Source organism: Misgurnus anguillicaudatus, chromosome 13 (genome assembly GCF_027580225.2).
Source record: "Misgurnus anguillicaudatus chromosome 13, ASM2758022v2, whole genome shotgun sequence".
Taxonomy (NCBI): domain Eukaryota; kingdom Metazoa; phylum Chordata; class Actinopteri; order Cypriniformes; family Cobitidae; genus Misgurnus; species Misgurnus anguillicaudatus.
Window position 1 is genome coordinate 9,191,861 of NC_073349.2, and position 18,315 is coordinate 9,210,175.

The 18,315-nt window shown below is 37.1% G+C and overlaps 1 protein-coding gene across 3 annotated transcripts in view; it reads left to right on the plus strand.

The window, feature by feature from the left end:
* zbtb46 (zinc finger and BTB domain containing 46) overlaps positions 1 to 18,315 on the plus strand; it is a 106,887-nt gene that overhangs the window by 25,064 nt on the left and 63,508 nt on the right. For all 3 annotated transcript variants that reach the window (XM_073874970.1, XM_055187930.2, XM_073874971.1), the window contains exon 2: positions 16,715 to 17,716. In XM_073874970.1, the coding sequence (XP_073731071.1) occupies positions 16,750 to 17,716 (967 nt within the window). In that variant the 5' untranslated portion in view covers positions 16,715 to 16,749. The remainder of the gene's footprint in view (positions 1 to 16,714; positions 17,717 to 18,315) is intronic.

Here is an 18,315-nt window from a genome sequence, read left to right on the forward strand (position 1 = left end):
AGGAAGAGGTGGAGATCGTGCTGGAATCTGACTCCCACTCAGTAGCGAAGCTTGTCATCAACCTCTCAACCCAGCGCTTGAGAAACTTCACGCCAGGATGGCCAGATGAAGATGCACGACTCATTTGCTCAATTTACTTTAAACTGTTAGTGCAAGTCTCTCATTTCGAGCGATTGTTGCACAGACGTTGAACAGCTGCTTCAATAGGGATGCAATCAGAGACATGACCAGCCTGTCTTCAGATACATTCACTACTGATGTGAATACAACAAAAGCTGTTAAGAACATGTCTCGGTTATATTTCACACTAAAATCGAAGATATTTGAAAATTATTCTTTTAATTGCTCACTTATTTTGATCTCTGCACATTAAGCTGGGCTAAATAAAGAGAGTATTTTAACACCGAAAAAGTAAACATCTTAACAGCTTTAAAGAAAATAAAGTCTATTTTAGGACCATTAAGATTTTTTTGACATAATTTTCATAACAATTAAGTACTTTTCTTCCAATTACTGTAATGCAATAAAGTCATACTTTGTCTAATTGGAAAACAAAACAAAACATACTGTAATTTTAATGCTGAGATGATGGGAGTATAATGAGATTCACCATTGAAAAAACTCACAACAACTCAAAAAACTCATCAAGTCAAGCCAGATCTATTTATAGATATTTTCATCAGAGAAACGCACATTGCCATGGTTACGCACCTAGCGGAAAGTTAACTTCCGGTCTGTGCTTGTTTATCGGCTTGGCTGGCGACTAAACTGTCCTCTGGAACAAATACCTTGTGGAAAAAAAATGTTTTGGGAGACGGCGAGCATGGATCACAGCTGTGTGGTCAAGCCTGGTCGAGTTCGAAAAAATTAAATGGCAGCCAAGAAAGAGGCTGGAGCCCAAATTTAGTGTAAATAAATGTATATTTTCAGTTTTTAAACCTTTTAATTGCATTTCTAGCGAGAAATTTGTATTGTAGTTTTCAAATATGTGATTAGTTATCATAGAGGTGCTCTCTGTTTAAATTTCAAACACGTTGCCTATCAAGTGTGTCCGAAAGCGTTTCTCTGAGCTGCCTTCATGTCTCTGAAGTCATTGCCTCATGAGGCAGCGAGGCAACAAGTCAGCTGCCTAACCGTGGATTCACACCTGCCGTGTCTGAGGCGTCAAAAACGCGTCTACCGCACCTAGTTTGCCGCTTGAAAAGTTTGAGTTTACTCGCTTCGTTCGCACATGAAAGCCGGGCGTGAAATTCTAGACATCGAGATTTTCACGTGGAAATTCGCGTCATGGGAGGGGCTTCTGCGACTCCGCTCGTTTCCTGTAATCACGTCAGCAAGCTCCTGATTGGTTAACGCAGTGCGTTTTTCTGCCGAAGTTAAAATTTTTCAACTCGCGCGTTTGCTGCGGCAACGCTCAATTCGTGTCATTCGGACGAACGAGGCGGTTGCCGCTGTAGACAAGATTCTGCCTCATTTGCGCGTCTAGTTCGCGCGAATGGCGCGAATTGAGCGTTGCCATGGCAAACGACCTCCAGACGACCTCCAGACTTGCATCAACGCTTCTTCACATTGACTTAACATTGAAATCACTTGTGGCTGGTGTGAACCGTGGCTGGTGTGAAGTTTTCGGATGCATTTGTTTATGTTGCTGCCACTAAAAACCATCTATATAGTGCTTTTTTACTATGTTGCATTGTTTCCAAAGGAAAAAATTGAAAGTGACTTTTAATTTTTCCCGCGATTAATAGGAATTAAGGGCCGTTCACATTATAATGATAACTATAACTATAAAAAATATAGTTTTGAAAATCGTTTTATATTAAAGAGAATAGCGGAGTTCACACCACAACTATAACGGTAAAGATACAATGAACGTTATTGTTGGGATCACTTTCTGAACGCCCTCGAAAAAAGAAGTCACCGGCCGCCACTGATAAAGTTATCGTTATGATGTGGACGCTAATATGTTTATCGTTATAGTTAACGTTATAGTTATCGTTATAATGTTAACGGCACTTTAGACACCTGATAAAATACATATGAATAGCTACGTGATTGTGTTGATATTTTCGCAAATATTTTTGTCACCATAAATAGATTATAATGTACTTTTACTTCGACAATTGAACATTCAGTCAACTAATATGATAAATAACAGGCATCATATTAAACTAGACATGCCTTTCCATTTTACATAACCCTTAAAAGAAAAAATATATATTCTTAGGAGCTTTATTACATAAAGATCAATGCCAACAATGCTTTCTTCCTTCAAATTTTGGGTGAAATGTAACCTGCGTGTGTTCTTGACAGACTTACCCCTAGACCCCACACAGCGGATTTAAGACCCCCTATTTACTCTCCCACCCATCTATTCAAACACTGATTACATACAGTATTTAAGTATAAGCCCACATGACTGTCCATAGACAGTTGGAGCTGTTCCCGGATCTCTTGTGTCAACTTTCCTCATGCCATCAGCCCCGCAATAGTAAGTCACCTTTAAACATTACTCCGGGATCCACCCCTGTTTATTTTACTGGCAAATCCGATCTTGACTCCATCCTTAACGCAGACTCTCACGAAACAAAAGACACTCTGTGAGGTTATCTCCTGCTGAACTCTCTCTCTCTTTCTCTCCCTCCTACCATTTTCTCTTTCATTTTCCTACGGTGATAATGAGATGTTTCATTATTTGCATTTCACAGCTTTTAATAGCGAGAGAATTTAGGCTAAGCCCCGGGTTGTCGGAGAGGGAGCCTCCATTGGAGACACGGCTGGCTTCAGGGCCTCTAAGGCAAAGAATAGCCCAGAAATACACTAGGACAGAGAGAAAGAGGGAAGGAGAGGGGAAAGGAAAGAAGGACAAAGGCCAGGTAGAGCCATACTGTTATTTTCAGGGTTAATGCAGTTAACTGCATTTGCCTGGCATTTAAAATTTTCCACTCTTCCACTGTTTCCATCTGGTAGAGGAAAAAGTGGATGTGTTTTCGAGGGGAAAGGCATAAATAAAGGTAATGTTATATATTGTGGTTTTACAGATCATAGAGAGGAATAAGGTGAGAAGCGGAGCGTTTCTTAATGGCACAGAGATGGAGCAAAGCTTCGGGTGCCAAAAACTTTATTTTCGGTGAGCAAGTTTTGCCGGAGCTCTTTTAGCTGGAGGTGAATTGAAACGAAGCGTACGTAACTAAAGAGTACAGATAAAGTGTAGGCTGTGGTGGCTTTGCATGGGAGTAGGGTTGTTAAAATTACAGTTTTAGGTTAATACTGAATTTAAACAAACTTTACTTTTTTAAGTTGAAACAACAAAACTTTTTTACGGTGTGGTATCATATTCTCGTATCTTAGTGTTGCGCCATGTGTGATCTCTGTGGGTTGAAATATACCGAAAAAGTTTACGTGTCAAAGAAGGTGTAGCATCAGAACATACCCCCTATTATGCAAACTAGTGAAAAAAAAAACACTTTTTCAATTCATTTGTGCCAGATTTAGTTTGAAAGTTCGTAACAGCACAGTAGTTCGATCCTTGACTTCTTACCCACCTTTACGGTACATTCACACGGGGCGAAAGCGTTAACGCTTGACGGAAGGCTTGTCTGGAGTGTGGCCAACAGCCAATCACAGTGGCCGCAACACATGCTACGGTCTTGCATAAGCGTAATTGGCTGGCTCTCACTTGGTTATTTGCATAAGGCCATCTAATTGGCTGACGCACGTGTTGACGCTTGAAAAGTTGAGAAATGTTCAACTTGTGCCACGGGCAACGGCAGTGACGCGACGTTGACGGATCCACAATTTACGGTGCATTCACACGGGGCGTAAGCGTTAACGCTTGACGGAAGGCTTGTCTAAAGCGTTGCCAACAGCCAATCACAGTAACCGCAATACATGCTCCGGTCTTCCATAAATGTAATTGGCTGGATCGCACTAGGTTATTTGCATAAGGCGATCTGATTGGTTGACGCACACGTTGATGCTTGAAAAGTTGAGAAATCTTCAACTTCTTCTGCGAGCAACAGCAGTGACGCGGCGCCGACGGATCCACAATTCAGTTCGGCAACGCATGACCCATTGAAAGTGAATGGGAAGCGTTAACGCTTACGCCCCGTGTGAATGTACCATTAGTGTTGCTCCGTATGTGATCTCCGTGGATTGAAATATTCCGGAAAAGGTTACTGTGTCAAAGAAGGCGGAGCATCAGAACACACCCCCTTTTATGCAATGGCCACTAACCAATGACAGATCAAAGTTTACTATTTAAAGCGAATTTTTTCCAGACAGTTTTGTTTGGTTTGCTGTTGCAAACTACTGAAAGTGGAGAACTTTTTCAGTTCATTTGTGCCAGATTTAGTTTGAAAGTTCGTAACAGCACAGTAGTTCGATCCTTGACTTCTTACAATGTGTGTCGCCACCTTTACGGTACATTCACAAGGGGGCGAAAGCGTTAACGCTTGACGGAAGGCTTGTCTGGAGCGTGACCAACAGCCAATCACAGTGGCCCGGACACATGTTACGGTCTTGCATAAGCGTAATTGGCTGGCTCGCACTAGGTTATTTGCATAAGGCCATCCGATTGGCTGACGCACACGTTGATGCTTGAAAAGTTGAGAAATGTTCAACTTCTGCCGCGGGCAACTGCAGTGAAGCAACGTTGACCGATTCCACAATTTATGTTACAGCCAATCACAGTGGCCACAACCTATGCTCCAGTCTTCCATAAACGTAATTGGCTGGCTCGCACTAGGTTATTTGCATAAGGCGATCTGATTGGCTGACGCACGTGTTGCCGCATGAAAAGTTGAGAAATGTTCAACTTCTGCCACGAGCAACGGCACTGACGCGGCGCCCATTAAAAGTGAATGGGAAGCGTTAACGCTTACGCCCGTGTGAATGTACCGTTAGTTCGGCAAGGCATAACATCACCCATTAAAAATAAATGAGGAGTATTAACGCTTTTGCCCTGTGTGAATGTACCATTTCTGATAAAATGTATCCTTGCATGTGCTAGAAGTCGCTTTGATCAAGATTTCTACCAAACACAATGTAAATTAATTCTAGCATGCCAGAGGCATAGCTTATAAACATTCATTTTTCATCCTGACCCTATGAAATTTCCTAAAGTATATATAAAATATATTTTTTATATTAAGAATTTGTTTAAATGCATTAACATTTTTACTGTGGTATTGAAAGTATTTTTTAAATTCAATTTAAAATAAAATCCATTCAGTCGGCTGTTGGAGAGCCTCGTATGAATGAGGAGAGAACTCAAGGACAAAACTTGCCATTAGTGCAGAAAGACCAGAAGCTTCTTACTAGGTTTAAGTGAGCGAGCCCAGGGCAAAGTCTCATTGAGAATGTGAAAGTGTGAGACAGAACCTGGCAGGACCTCAGTTTAGCAGAGATCACAGAGGACAGGGCCTGGATGTGAACCGGTAAACACTGCGGTCTCTCTGTCCCTGATTCACACCACTTTCCCATCCAACACTGACCTATCAACGGTTCGGCACGAACTCACCTTCACTGCTCCGGCTTAATGCTCCAGAGAAGGTAAAGGAGGACGTGGATGGAAAGGACGGGAGGTGCTGAGCCAGGTGGAGCCGAGCGGAGGGGGTTAAGACTCTTAAAGCTGTTTAGATCCGCTCACGTCACATTATCGGTGGTGTGACAGGCTCTTGTCACCTGGGCCAGCTGGAGTCTGGCCCGAAGACAGACAGTGAGATGAGACTGCTCAGTCTATTCAGAAGCACATGGTCAACTGTATGATGTAAGCTTAAAGGAAAAGTTTATACAAAAGCGATAATCATTTACTAATGTCATACCAAAAAACAGACTTATTAATATTTCAAAATATTAATAAAGATTTACAAACTGTTTAACAAATTATATCAGCAGACAACACATATGAAGTTTTTGTTATCATCACAAGTTATGATTTTAAATGATCTTATTGTGGCAAATTTTTACAAGAACAAATGAAGAGTTTTGTTGCAAAACGAGATAATTCTGTTTTTAACATTTCTGTCAAAACATGTTTATTATTTTGTTATCATGTTATTATTTTGTGTTATGGTGCTACTTAGCTGTATTTTTTAAGTTATGAAGGTTTAAATCAAAACAAACCAACTGAAGTTGAATAGATATTAATTGTAATGAACAACAAAAAAAACGAGATTTATGAAAAAAAAAAAAAGGAGTTATATCGTTTTTCAAATATCACGTGCACTGAAAAAAAAAGATTCATAGAATTTAATAATTTTTTTTGAGGTAAGTGGTTGCAATCAATTTATTTAAGCTACATTGAAACAAAAAATATTAGTAAAGTAAAATAAAATATAAAACTTTTGTTTAAATGTAGCTTAAATAAATTGTTTGCAACCACTTACCTTAAAAAAATGTATTAAATTCAATGAATCATTTTTTTCAGTGTGGTTTCTTAAAGGTCCCTGTGTGATGATTTATTGAAATATATTAAAACAAAGTAAAAAAAATCTATATGAAAAAAATAGAATACACAATAATTATTGAATTAAATTATAATTACCAAATAACTATTTAAAATATTTGGATTGCGTTGCATGTCAGACACTAAAACCCAAAACTTTTTATAAATTTTTAAAAGTAATAAATGATCTTGAAAGTTGCTTGATCACTATAAAGTCTATGTTTATATCTTACTGTATATAAAAAGGAAAATGCGTATCTTTTTAAAACAAATTTGAATTTGGTTTCTAAATACACACAAAAAATTATTCATTGAATTTAATAAATTTTTTTAAGGTAAGTGCAATCAATTTATTTAAGCTACATTTGAACAAAAAGATTAGTAACGTAAAATGAAATATAAAACTTTTGTTTAAATGTAGCTTAAATACATGGATTGCAACCACTTGCCTTAAAAAAAATTATTAAATTCAATGAATCATTTTTTTCAGTGTATCTAATTAACAAAAGTTAGAATAAAAATATTTAAAAAAATTAGAATATTGTTTTTTAGTATTTGTGGTAAATTAAATTTAACTTAATTTAACATAACATTTTTCTTGTGTAAATGAAACTTTAACACGTTATTTGTCAGGTTCATTTGCAAACATGCCCTAATAACTATGCTGTCAAAAGTAAATGTTGGATCTACTTAAAAAATGTATTCCAACCTACGCTTTTTTAAAGTTTATAAATAGTCAAATAAAATGCAGGTATTTCAAATATTTTTAAAAGTAGCCCAGCACATCACTTCAAGTTAGGCACAAATTTCATTTTCTGCTCATTTAATGATTCATTTGGATTATCTTTTAAAACCAAATCATCTCATTTAACAAGTCATTTATTGATTTATTTGCAAATGTGTATCTTTGAGGCACTATGTGTATCTTTAAGGTCCCAATATGTATCTTTGAGGCACTATTATGTATCTTTAAAGTCGCCATGAAACGGAAGTATCAATTGCCTAATTTTCCCCGTGGTGACGTGTATCCGGCCTCTGAAATGAAATAAGGCAGGGCTGGATTTGAATTTGTCCATCGAGATCTGATTGGATCGTTTGAAGTTGGGTCGTGTTGCTAATTGCTAATGGCAGCGATATTCTCCCGGACCCCGCCCACCTGCCATACATTATGACCGGAAGTAAAGAGAGATCGTTTTTAGGAGGGGAGGTGATTTGCATTTTTGATTAAAGATTATGAGGGCACATGAATTTTTAAAAATTAATGAAGCTCACAGATAAATCATTTGTAAAAAATACCACAATATTACAAAACAAATTACAGTTTTTTATTTTACTTTCATTGCGACTTTAAGGTACCAATATGTATCTTTGAGGCACTAATATTTATCTGTGAGTTACCAATATTTTAAGATTTCTCTTGTTTCCTTATTTAGTATGACTACATTTAAAAATAGTTCCAGTGAAGTCGATTAATGATCTTACCACCAACTGGAAAGCTGTTTAATGGTTAGCTGGTAGCATTTTCTTAATTAAAATCTAATTATTTTTATAGCATAAAACGTAGCAGCTGGACTTTATGAAGTCGTCGTAAAATTTGTAAAAAGTTTATTTACGTAGATTTGATTGTGTTGTCCCTGTTTATACTATAAACTTCATTTTCTACCAGGCTGTTTTTAGAAATAAGGAACATTGTCTTGGGGCCTGTGCTTGAGGGCTTACTGAACTCCTTCGCAACCTTTCTGTTCCACTTTGTTTCTTGTTAGCTCTGTGAAATTAGGTATTACCCCCTTAGATAATGGCTGTGATGACCAGCTGACTGGTTTAAAATGACCGTCTGCCTGTGAAACTCACTGACATATATGACGTAACTTACACCTTCTGATAATCTGACATTTTTCTTTCCCACTGTTCCTCTTTCTGCCACCTACTGAACATGTCACGACTACAGACTGAAAGATGGCCTTGGTTTTTTTCTGAGAAAATCAGAGACACCTCAACAAAGAGCAGAGACTGTGTAGATGTGTGTGTGTGTTTTCTTGGCCGTAGGAAGCAAGTCACTTTAGATTTGAGTGTTTGTGTGTGACAGGAACTGTAAGTAATGATGGCAGTCTTTAACGCTTTATCCTGTAAGACTTACGCTTCTCTGGGGAACAGTGGTCTTCTCGGTGCATTTCTTCTCTCAATCTTATTACAGGCCTAACCCTGACCTTAACCCTACTACTACCACTTCTTACACCTTCTATTTTAGTCCTTTCAAAAGCCACTCTTTAGTTACTCCGGCTAACTGTTTTATAAGCTCGGTACTGACTTCAATGAAATACAGGTCAATAATATCAGGAGGTTATGCTTGCGGCACTGAAACACTTCTGAATTGCTTCTGAACATGTGTCATCCTCTGTGCAATGTTGGATTGTACAGAATTTTGCTTTATAAATGATCATGTCTGTCTGCTGTCTTTATATATGATCCTGGTCTTAACTCCATCTTTACTTCGTTTCCCTGAGAAAAACTTGTTTGCCTCTCACATCTTGCTTCCTCTCGAATAGAGTTGCATTTCAAAATCCAATTAATTTTCTCTTAATCACTCCCTAATATTCTTTATTGACTATTCTGTTTTATAAACAAATATGTCACATATGGAAGTACACTGTTAGATAAAATTGTCAAAATATGTACCCCAGTTGTCCCTTGGCCAGTATCCTTACTAATATGTACCATTATGTACAAATATGTATGTATACATTTGTACTAATATGTAGCAGATACTAATATGTATATTAACCTTAAAAAGGTACTAATATCTACTAATGTGTGTCTTTGATGTGAGGTACCAATATGTATCTTTGAGGCACTACTATGTTTATTTTAGGCACTAATATGTATCTTTGAGGCACTACTATGTAGCTTTGAGGTGATTATATGTATCTCTGAGATACCAATATGTCTCTTTGAGGTACGCATATGTATCTTTGAGGTACTTATATGTATCTTTGAGGCACTGATATGTATATTTGAGGTGATTATATGTATCTCTGAGATACCAATGTGTCTCTTTGAGGTACACTCTAAAAAAACAAACGGTGCTATATAGAACCAAAACTGTTGATTTGAATTGTGGCCATGGAAGAGCCGTTTCCGGTGCCATATAGCACCGGTGAAGCACCGGTGAAGCACCTGTGTAGAACCATGTAGGGGCCATATAGAACCACTATAGCACCACATTTGGTTCTACATAGCACTATATGGTTCCACACAGGTGCCTCACCGGTGCCACATGGCACCAAAAACGGCCCTTCCATGATTACGAGCAAATACCCACCTTTGGTGCTATACAGCACCGCCTGTTCTTAGAGTGTACTCATATGTATCTTTGAGGTACCAATATGTAACCTCGAGGCACTATTATGTATCTTTGAGGTACAAAATTCAATATGTATCTTTGAGGTACCAATATGTTTCTTCGAGGCACTATTATGTATCTTTCAGGTACCAATATGTATCTTTGACACACTAATATGGATCTTTGAGGTGATTATTTGTATCTCTGAGATACCAATATGTCTCTTTGAAGTACTCATATGTATCTTTGAGGTACCAATATGTATCTTTGACGCACTAAAATTTATCTTTGAGGTACCAATATGTAACTTCGAGGCACTAATATGTATCTTTGAGGTACCAATATGTATCTTTGACACACTAATATGTATCTTTGAGGCACTACTATGTTTATTTAAGGCACTAATATGTATGTATCTTTGAGGTACAAAATTCAATATGGATCTTTGAGGTGATTATATGTATCTTTGAGGTACCAATATGTAACTTCGAGGCACTATTTTGTATCTTTGAGGTACCAATATGTATCTTTGACACACTAATATGTATCTTTGAGGCACTACTATGTTTATTTAAGGCACTAATATGTAACTTCGAGGCACTACTATGTTTATTTAAGGCACTAATATGTATCTTTGAGGCACTAACATGTAACTTTGAGGTGATTATATGTATCTCTGAGATACCAATGTGTATCTTTGAGGTACCAATATGTATCTTTGACGCACTAAAATTTATCTTTGAGGTCCCAATATGTTTCTTCGATGCACTATTATGTATCTTTGAGGTACCAATATGTATCTTTGACGCACTAATATTTATCTTTGAGGCACTAACATGTAGCTTTGAGGTGGTTATATTCATCTCTGAGTTACCAATATGTCTCTTTGAGGTACTCATATGTATCCTTGAGGTACCAATATGTATCTTTGACGCACTATTATGTATCTTTGAGGCACTAATATGTATATTTGAGATGATTATATGTATCTCTGAGATACCAATGTGTATCTTTGAGGTACCAAAATGTATTTTTGATGCACTATTATGTATCTTTGAGGTGATTATATGTATCTCTGAGACACCAATGTGTATCTTTGAGGTACCAATATGTCTCTTTGAGTCACTAATAGTGTGTTTGAGTTACCAATATGTATCTTTGAGGCAATAATATGTATCTTTAAGGTACCAATATGTATATTTGAGGCACTAAGATGTGAGGTACCAATATGTTTCTTTAATGCACTATTGTGTATCTTTGAGGCACTCATATGTATCTTTGGGTGCAGATTTTTCTGACAGTGTACAATAGGTTTTTCACTCAAAATCTGTAATCTGATAATTATTTTAGACATTTTAAATCCTTTACATCTTAAAAGTGCTCAAGTCTCAGACCTCCGTCCTTCATAAAGCGTTGTATGAAATGAAAAATATGGTCTGGCAGCTGCACTTTAACTCGAGCTCTGCAGGGTTCACCGAGGTTGTGTGACCCTGCTATCTGCTGTATTACCTGTCTTTTCACACTCGTCTTTCTTCTCTACAAAGCTTGAGACCCCTCTGGTTTCAGTGAAGCAGAAAATCAGATTAGAGCGACTGAATTCTGTCTCATTCAGTGTTTAGTCGTGTTACACGGCTGTCAGTTGTGTTGTTTATGTTTATTGTTGTTTTGCTGTTGATTGCACAGATTGCCATTTAACTCAGTCGGCCAACGAAAATATATTAATATTCATTGTTGTTTGCTCAGTTGAAGTAGTTTTGAGAGTAGTCACAGCCATGAACCTTTTTTGCTACTCGGATTGCTCATTAAAAGCTATTGGTGAGGTGCATTCTCATTCTACATTTTGATTGGACAAATTTTTTGGTTTGCCCGCAAAAGAAAGATGTTTATTATGTTTATGTTTATTAATTAAACTTAGGGTTACACACACCCAAACCCAACATTTTCTTTTTCACAATAAACGTGAAAGGTAATGATTGTAAAAAAAAATCCTTTAGATCACCAGCATCGATCTAATGTTCTTCTGCATTTGTTTTACCTCGATAATTAAAATGGATGACTTTATAGACCGTTGAATCAAAAAAGCCCCAAGCGAAGCAGTTGGAGGTGAACCTAAAACTATTAAAAAGAATAAACTTGTCACCATCAGTCTCTTCGTCTTTCAGTCTTTCAAGCAAGGTGTATTCGTACAAGTGGACATGGGAGAAGCAGAGGATTGATTTGATCTTACAAGCCATCAGATTGAGAGGAACTTTCCTAAACATGACCTGAAGTGTGCCGGCCCCGCAGCAAACGCTGCTGTCACTATTGTGAAAGCGAGCTGTCAGGCAGAGGTCGGGCCGATGAGAGCCGACAGCCTGAACGCTCACAAAACAAATCATAGCCCCATTCGCCAACTCTCCACGTCCCTGTGATTTTGCCCCCATCAGGACAGCAGCTTATAGCGGATGGTTGTGGTGAAGTTCATTGGAGATATCTGCATGTGTATGTCCATAAAGGTGCATGTTTAAGGAGATGTAGGCTTTTGACTGGACTAAATAAAAATACTGTGATATTTAGAAAACAAGTTCATGTATCTGTTTCTCTGAAAAACAATGCTGTAGCCAGTTCAGATGTGCCTTCTGTGTAGGAATTTCTGTTTTTGTTTTGGGCTGTGATCCTGCCCACTGCCAATTTACTCAATACTGTATTTCGACAGCTTGGTTGCCAGTTATTATGGTTGCTTAAATAAGACCGCAATGCACCATTAATGCGACCTACGGTGAACGCAACCTCTGAAATGAGCCGCAGAGTTATAAAAATACATATCAGCGGGTTTGCTGAAAAAAAAGAAAAAACAGTGCAAACTTAAAAGTGAACAGATAAATGTATGCTTTCCATTATCAGTTGTGCTCCTGTATGTGTCTGGCAACCCGAGAGAGAGGCAGGGAAAAACGTCTTCAATATTTTAAATTTAGACTTCGGTACCAAGTTCAACCGCTAGAAGTCAATGTTACATACAACTCCTTTAAGATAGGATATTGAATGTCAGCAGGAATTAAGGAAATTAGGGATCCGGTCTTGTAAATCAATCTATGGGAAAGACTTGGGAAGAAATGGTGAAATGTTACTGTAAAATCAATAAGAAGAAATTAGAAGATAAAGAAATAAGACAAAAATAAAAAGAAATGATATTTTACATACACTGAAAAAAATGATTCATTGAATTTAATCAATTTTTTTAAGGTAAGTGGTTCCAATCAATTTAATTAAGCTACATTTAAACAAAAGATTTATAATTTATTTTACTTTACTAATCTTTTTTGTTTAAATGTAGCTTAAATAAATTGATTGCAACCACTTACCTTAAAAAAATTGATTAAATTCAATGAATAATTTTTTTCAGTGTAAAGAAAACTTTATTTAACTTAATTTAAATGACGATTGAGCTCTCGTTTGAACACCATTTTCCATATAATGTAAGCAAATGGGGACGGAATAAATGAAAATATTTACAAAGCTGATATAATAATTAAGATGACAAATATGGGTTGGGTCAAATATGGGCATTTTTGGGTTAATTTAAACCAATGGTTGGGTTTGTCCCAACCATGAATTGAAATAACAAAAAAAAACATTTTTTATAGTTTAATTATCTTTCACTATAAAAGATAAAAGTTACACTGAAAAAAATGATTCATTGAATTTAATCAATTTTTTTAAGGTAAGTGGTTGCAATCAATTTATTTAAGCTACATTTAAACAAAAGTTTTATATTTTATTTTACGTTACTAATCTTTTTTGTTTAAATGTAGCTTAAATAAATTGATTTCAACCACTTACCTTAAAAAATTGATTAAATTCAATGAATAATTTTTTTCAGTGTACAGGATTGGTCAAAGGGGATGTTTGGGGAGGGGATTTGTATAATATTTGCTTTTAATACACCTCAGGTTAGATTAAACCATCAAAATATGAGTATGGTACAAAATGGACAAAACACAAAAGGTATTTATCAGACAAAATAATGTATCATTTATTTAAGTCAACACTGAAAAAAATGATTCATTGAATTTAATAAATTTTTTTAAGGTAAGTGGTTGTAATCAATTTATTTAAGCTACATTTAAACAAAAAGATTAGTAAAGTAAAATAAAATATAAAACTTTTGTTTAAATGTAGCTTAAATGAATTGATTGCAACCACTTACCTTAAAAAATATACAAAAATGCACATAAAAATAAAAAGCTCACAAGTTATAAAGCATGCACTGACTGCAATTTTATCTGTAATTAATATCTCTTAATCTTTTTTTGTGGTAATATGTCGTTGTCATATGTCTTTAAAAACTTTACACATGTATTTTATATAACTTTTTGCCAAGCTTCCTTAATTTCTTTTGAAAGCTGAGCTTTGTTTCTACTCCAAAAACACACCGATGCATACATTTTTAATGCATCTTTAATAAAATATTTGATAAAAAAGAGATCAATGTTCAAAGTTGGACGTCACTTTTGGCCACTATACACTCTACACACAAAACTATTATTAACTATTATATAACTGTTATTTTCAAACCAGTGTTGGATCAAAAAGGGACGAACCCAACCCAAATTTAATGTAAATTGTAATTTTAATTATGCTGGATTGTTTTAACCCTAACCCTAATTTCTGGGTTAATTTAACCCAACAGCTGGTTTAGTCCCTTTTTGATCCAATGCTGGGTTGAAAATCACTCAGCATTTTTTATATTGTCCTGTATATGATGTTATTTATAGAATTTTTGGGCTTAAATTTTGCCTGAACATTTTTGAACGCTTTTGTGTGATTCGCCCCTCTTCATATCACTCCTTACTGTAGTGTTTGTGTGTAATCTCTCTTTCCTCTCTGTGCACATTCACGAACAATGCATTGTCTTCTGTAGTTCTCCTCCCCCATCTCTCCATCTTAATGATTATAGCAGAGATACTCAGGTGTTCTCTGTTCAACCCCTTAATCATGATGTTTTTCTCTGCTCGCTTTATTAGCTGCCAAATAAAATCACCCAGTGAGTGTGTAAAGCACTTTAACACAATCATCGCCTTTTCTCCCCTCACTTTTCTCTTTTTCGCTGGTAAATGGTTTCATTTAATTACCATTTTGTGAGTTAGTTTAATAATAAAGTGGAAAATAGAGCTGCCAAACAGATAATTCATTTTTAGCGAGGGAAAGGTGATGGCTGTAACCCAGCAGAACGCCCGCCTCAAGACACCAGAGATGGCCAAATCATGTCACCTGGTTCAGAGTGGCATTTTAGTGACATTTTAGCGCTTAAATAGCTTGTTACGGAGATAGAAGACCAGTACAGTACAATAATAACAATTCAAAGCTTTTTTTCGGTCAGGTTTTGCATTGGTAGGCGTTTTATGTAGGCAGGTTTTTGGCGTTGAGTAAAATCGATCAAGATATTGATGCTGCGCTCCATGAAAATGCATTTCTTCACTTGATTTAGTATCAATCTTATGGTTTCTACAAAATGCATAAGCAGTTATCAGCATTGTCTGGGATTGGCAATTGTCACGCAACTTATATCTTAAGTTATAAAGCAATACAATGAATCTCATCAGCTTGTTTACGATTGGCACAATTTCTGTTTTTGCCTATATTGTGTACTGCGTTTGACAAGTTTCTGGATAACCAAGGATATTTGCCAAAAGCTGTAATTTTGAACATTTTTGACAGCTAAAACTTTTCTTTTTACACACTATTAATTTAACAACGCAAAAACTTTTTAATAACTGATTAAGAAAAACTGGCTGCCCTAACCCTTACCTCAACCTAACCCTAACCATTGCATGAGTGATTCTCACGAAAACTTGGTTTTAAAAATGTCAAGCATGAAAATGTAAAAATTGCTTAAATTTACTTTTTTCCCACCAGACATTGAAAAACAAAGTCTGGAGTGAATGGGAACATTAATTTAAAAACTTTTACTTATCATTTAACACTTTTTGTAACATAATTTAAAAAATTAGTCCTAAAAAATCTCATTACCGCAACAGTCAGAAAACATCAACACTGACATATTTTCAAAATGACATGACAAACCTGAAAGAACATAATTTGGAGATGCACATGCATTTAAAATCAAAGTATTATGCTTCTCTTAATTAAATTAACATTTAATAAGCATCTGTTGCGGTAATGATAATCAAAATGTCGTGTAAGCATTCTGACAAGACAATATTTCAAATTAACTGTAAAAACATGATCTTACATGGTAGCCATCTTGAAGTAACTGGTCCATGTGCTTGGTCACTCAAAATCAAACTTTATTAAAATTCTGTATGTGTGCTTAAACTGTTCTCAAAAAGTGTTGCGGAGGATGAGAACATCAGGCATGGACACATCATTTTCCTTCATTATTATTATACATGAATATTTAGTAAATATTTTTTCTGTCATCTAAAGTAGTCTAGCAAAAGATCCATTTATTTTTTTTCTTAATATTTTTGTGTTAATTTGATTAAATTACAACATAACGCATGTTCAAACACAGCCGGACATATTGCGGTAATGAGAATTTCAGCAGAAAATGAGATAAAATTTACAATTATAAATTCTTATGTTGAAATCACACATTGTGCAAGGTAGAACACAGTATTGTGTTAATTTTGATGCTTTTTAATGTTACTATATTACACATTTTAAAGCTAAAATCATTAGTGCCGTGGTGTTTCAATGGTTTCGTGAGAATCACCGGCATACGACATGAATAATTAAGTGACAGCAAGCTATTGTTTATCATAAAATAATGCCTACAGTTTCACTTATTTAAGTAATAGTTGTCAGCCTATACAGTGTTATGTAAGAATACATTTCATATTCATTTTACTTTTATAGGAATATGTCAAATTCCTCGCTAAGTTGCACTAACCAATGATCATGTGTTGTGCCTTTTATTCATCCAGACTTTCTTCATGATAAGCAGCCACCCATTAGTCCAATGAATAACCGGAAGGAAGACATGGAGATCACGTCGCACTACCGGCAGCTCCTGCGAGAGCTGAACGAGCAGCGGCAGCACGGCATCCTGTGCGACGTGTGTGTGATCGTGGAAGGCAAGATCTTCAAAGCGCACAAGAACGTGTTGCTCGGCAGCAGCCGCTACTTCAAGACACTTTACTGCCAGGTAAAGAAGGGTTCGGAACAGCAGGCCACCATTACGCACCTGGATATCGTCACGGCCCAGGGCTTCAAAACGATCCTTGACTTCATGTATTCGGCCCACCTGGCGCTCACGAGCAAGAACGTCATTGAGGTGATGTCAGCCGCCAGCTACCTGCAGATGACCGACATTGTGCAAGCGTGTCACGGGTTTATTAAAGCAGCACTAGACATAAGTATTCGGTCTGAGCTTGCGGACGAACTGGTGGATATCGAAATGGGCAACGTGGTGAGTTCCATCGGAGGCGGGGCTGGGCCTGGTATGGGCGGAGCTTCTGAGGCATTGGCGTCCATGATCTCGGCACGCAGCTCCTCGCCGTGGTTGGCCAGGCGCACCAGCCCGGCAAACTCATCTGGAGACTCGGCCATCGCTAGCTGCCACGAAGGTAGTAGCAATTATGGCAAAGAGGATCAGGAACCCAAAAGCAATGAAAGCCAAGAGGACGTTTGTTTGCAGCCATTGTGGCCTGCCGATTACCGTTCGGTCCAGGTCAAAGAGGAGCAGGTCTCCCCCTCTAATCTGCAAGACGGGGCTGGCCGAGGCTCACAGGGGACACCTGGAGAGCAAGGTGGCAGAGGGGAAGGTGGCTGGCAACCCCCTGGCTCAGGTCGAAGGAAGAACCGAAAGAACAAGGACACAGTCAGGCACATAACCCAACAGAATGAAGGAGACAGTCGGGCAGCATCGCCTCTACAGTCCATGCTGTCCAACCCTGGCTGGAGCTACAGCAACCAGGACATTTCAGGTAGGCCTGATGTTGGAGAATTGGATAGAGCACAACAGTGATGGATGACTTTTTTTGTCAAGTTCATTTTCTCACATACATTTTCTTGATAAAGGTTTAAAAAAAATAATAATCACAAAAAACAAAACGAAAAAAATTAATGATGCATCTCTTGAGGCACTGGGAATATTGTAAGCAAATCAAGATTATAGTCCAATATACACTCACCTAAAGGATGATTACCATACTAATACTGTGTTTGACCCCATTTCAACAAAGTTCTGAAAGCATTCTTTAGATATGTTGGCCCATATTGATAGGATAGCATCTTGCAATTGATGGACATTTGTGGGATGCACATCCAGGGCACAAAGCTCCCATTCCACCAAATCCCAAAGATGCTCTATTGGGTTGAGATCTGGTGACTGTGGGGGGCATTTTAGTACAGTTAACTCATTGTCATGTTCAAGAAACCAATTTAAAATGATTTGAGCTTTGTGACACGGTGCATTATCCTGCTGGAAGTAGCCATCAGAGGATGGGTACATGGTGGTCATAAAGGGATGGACATGGTCAGAAACAATACTCAGGTAGGCTGTGGCATTTAAACGATGCCCAAC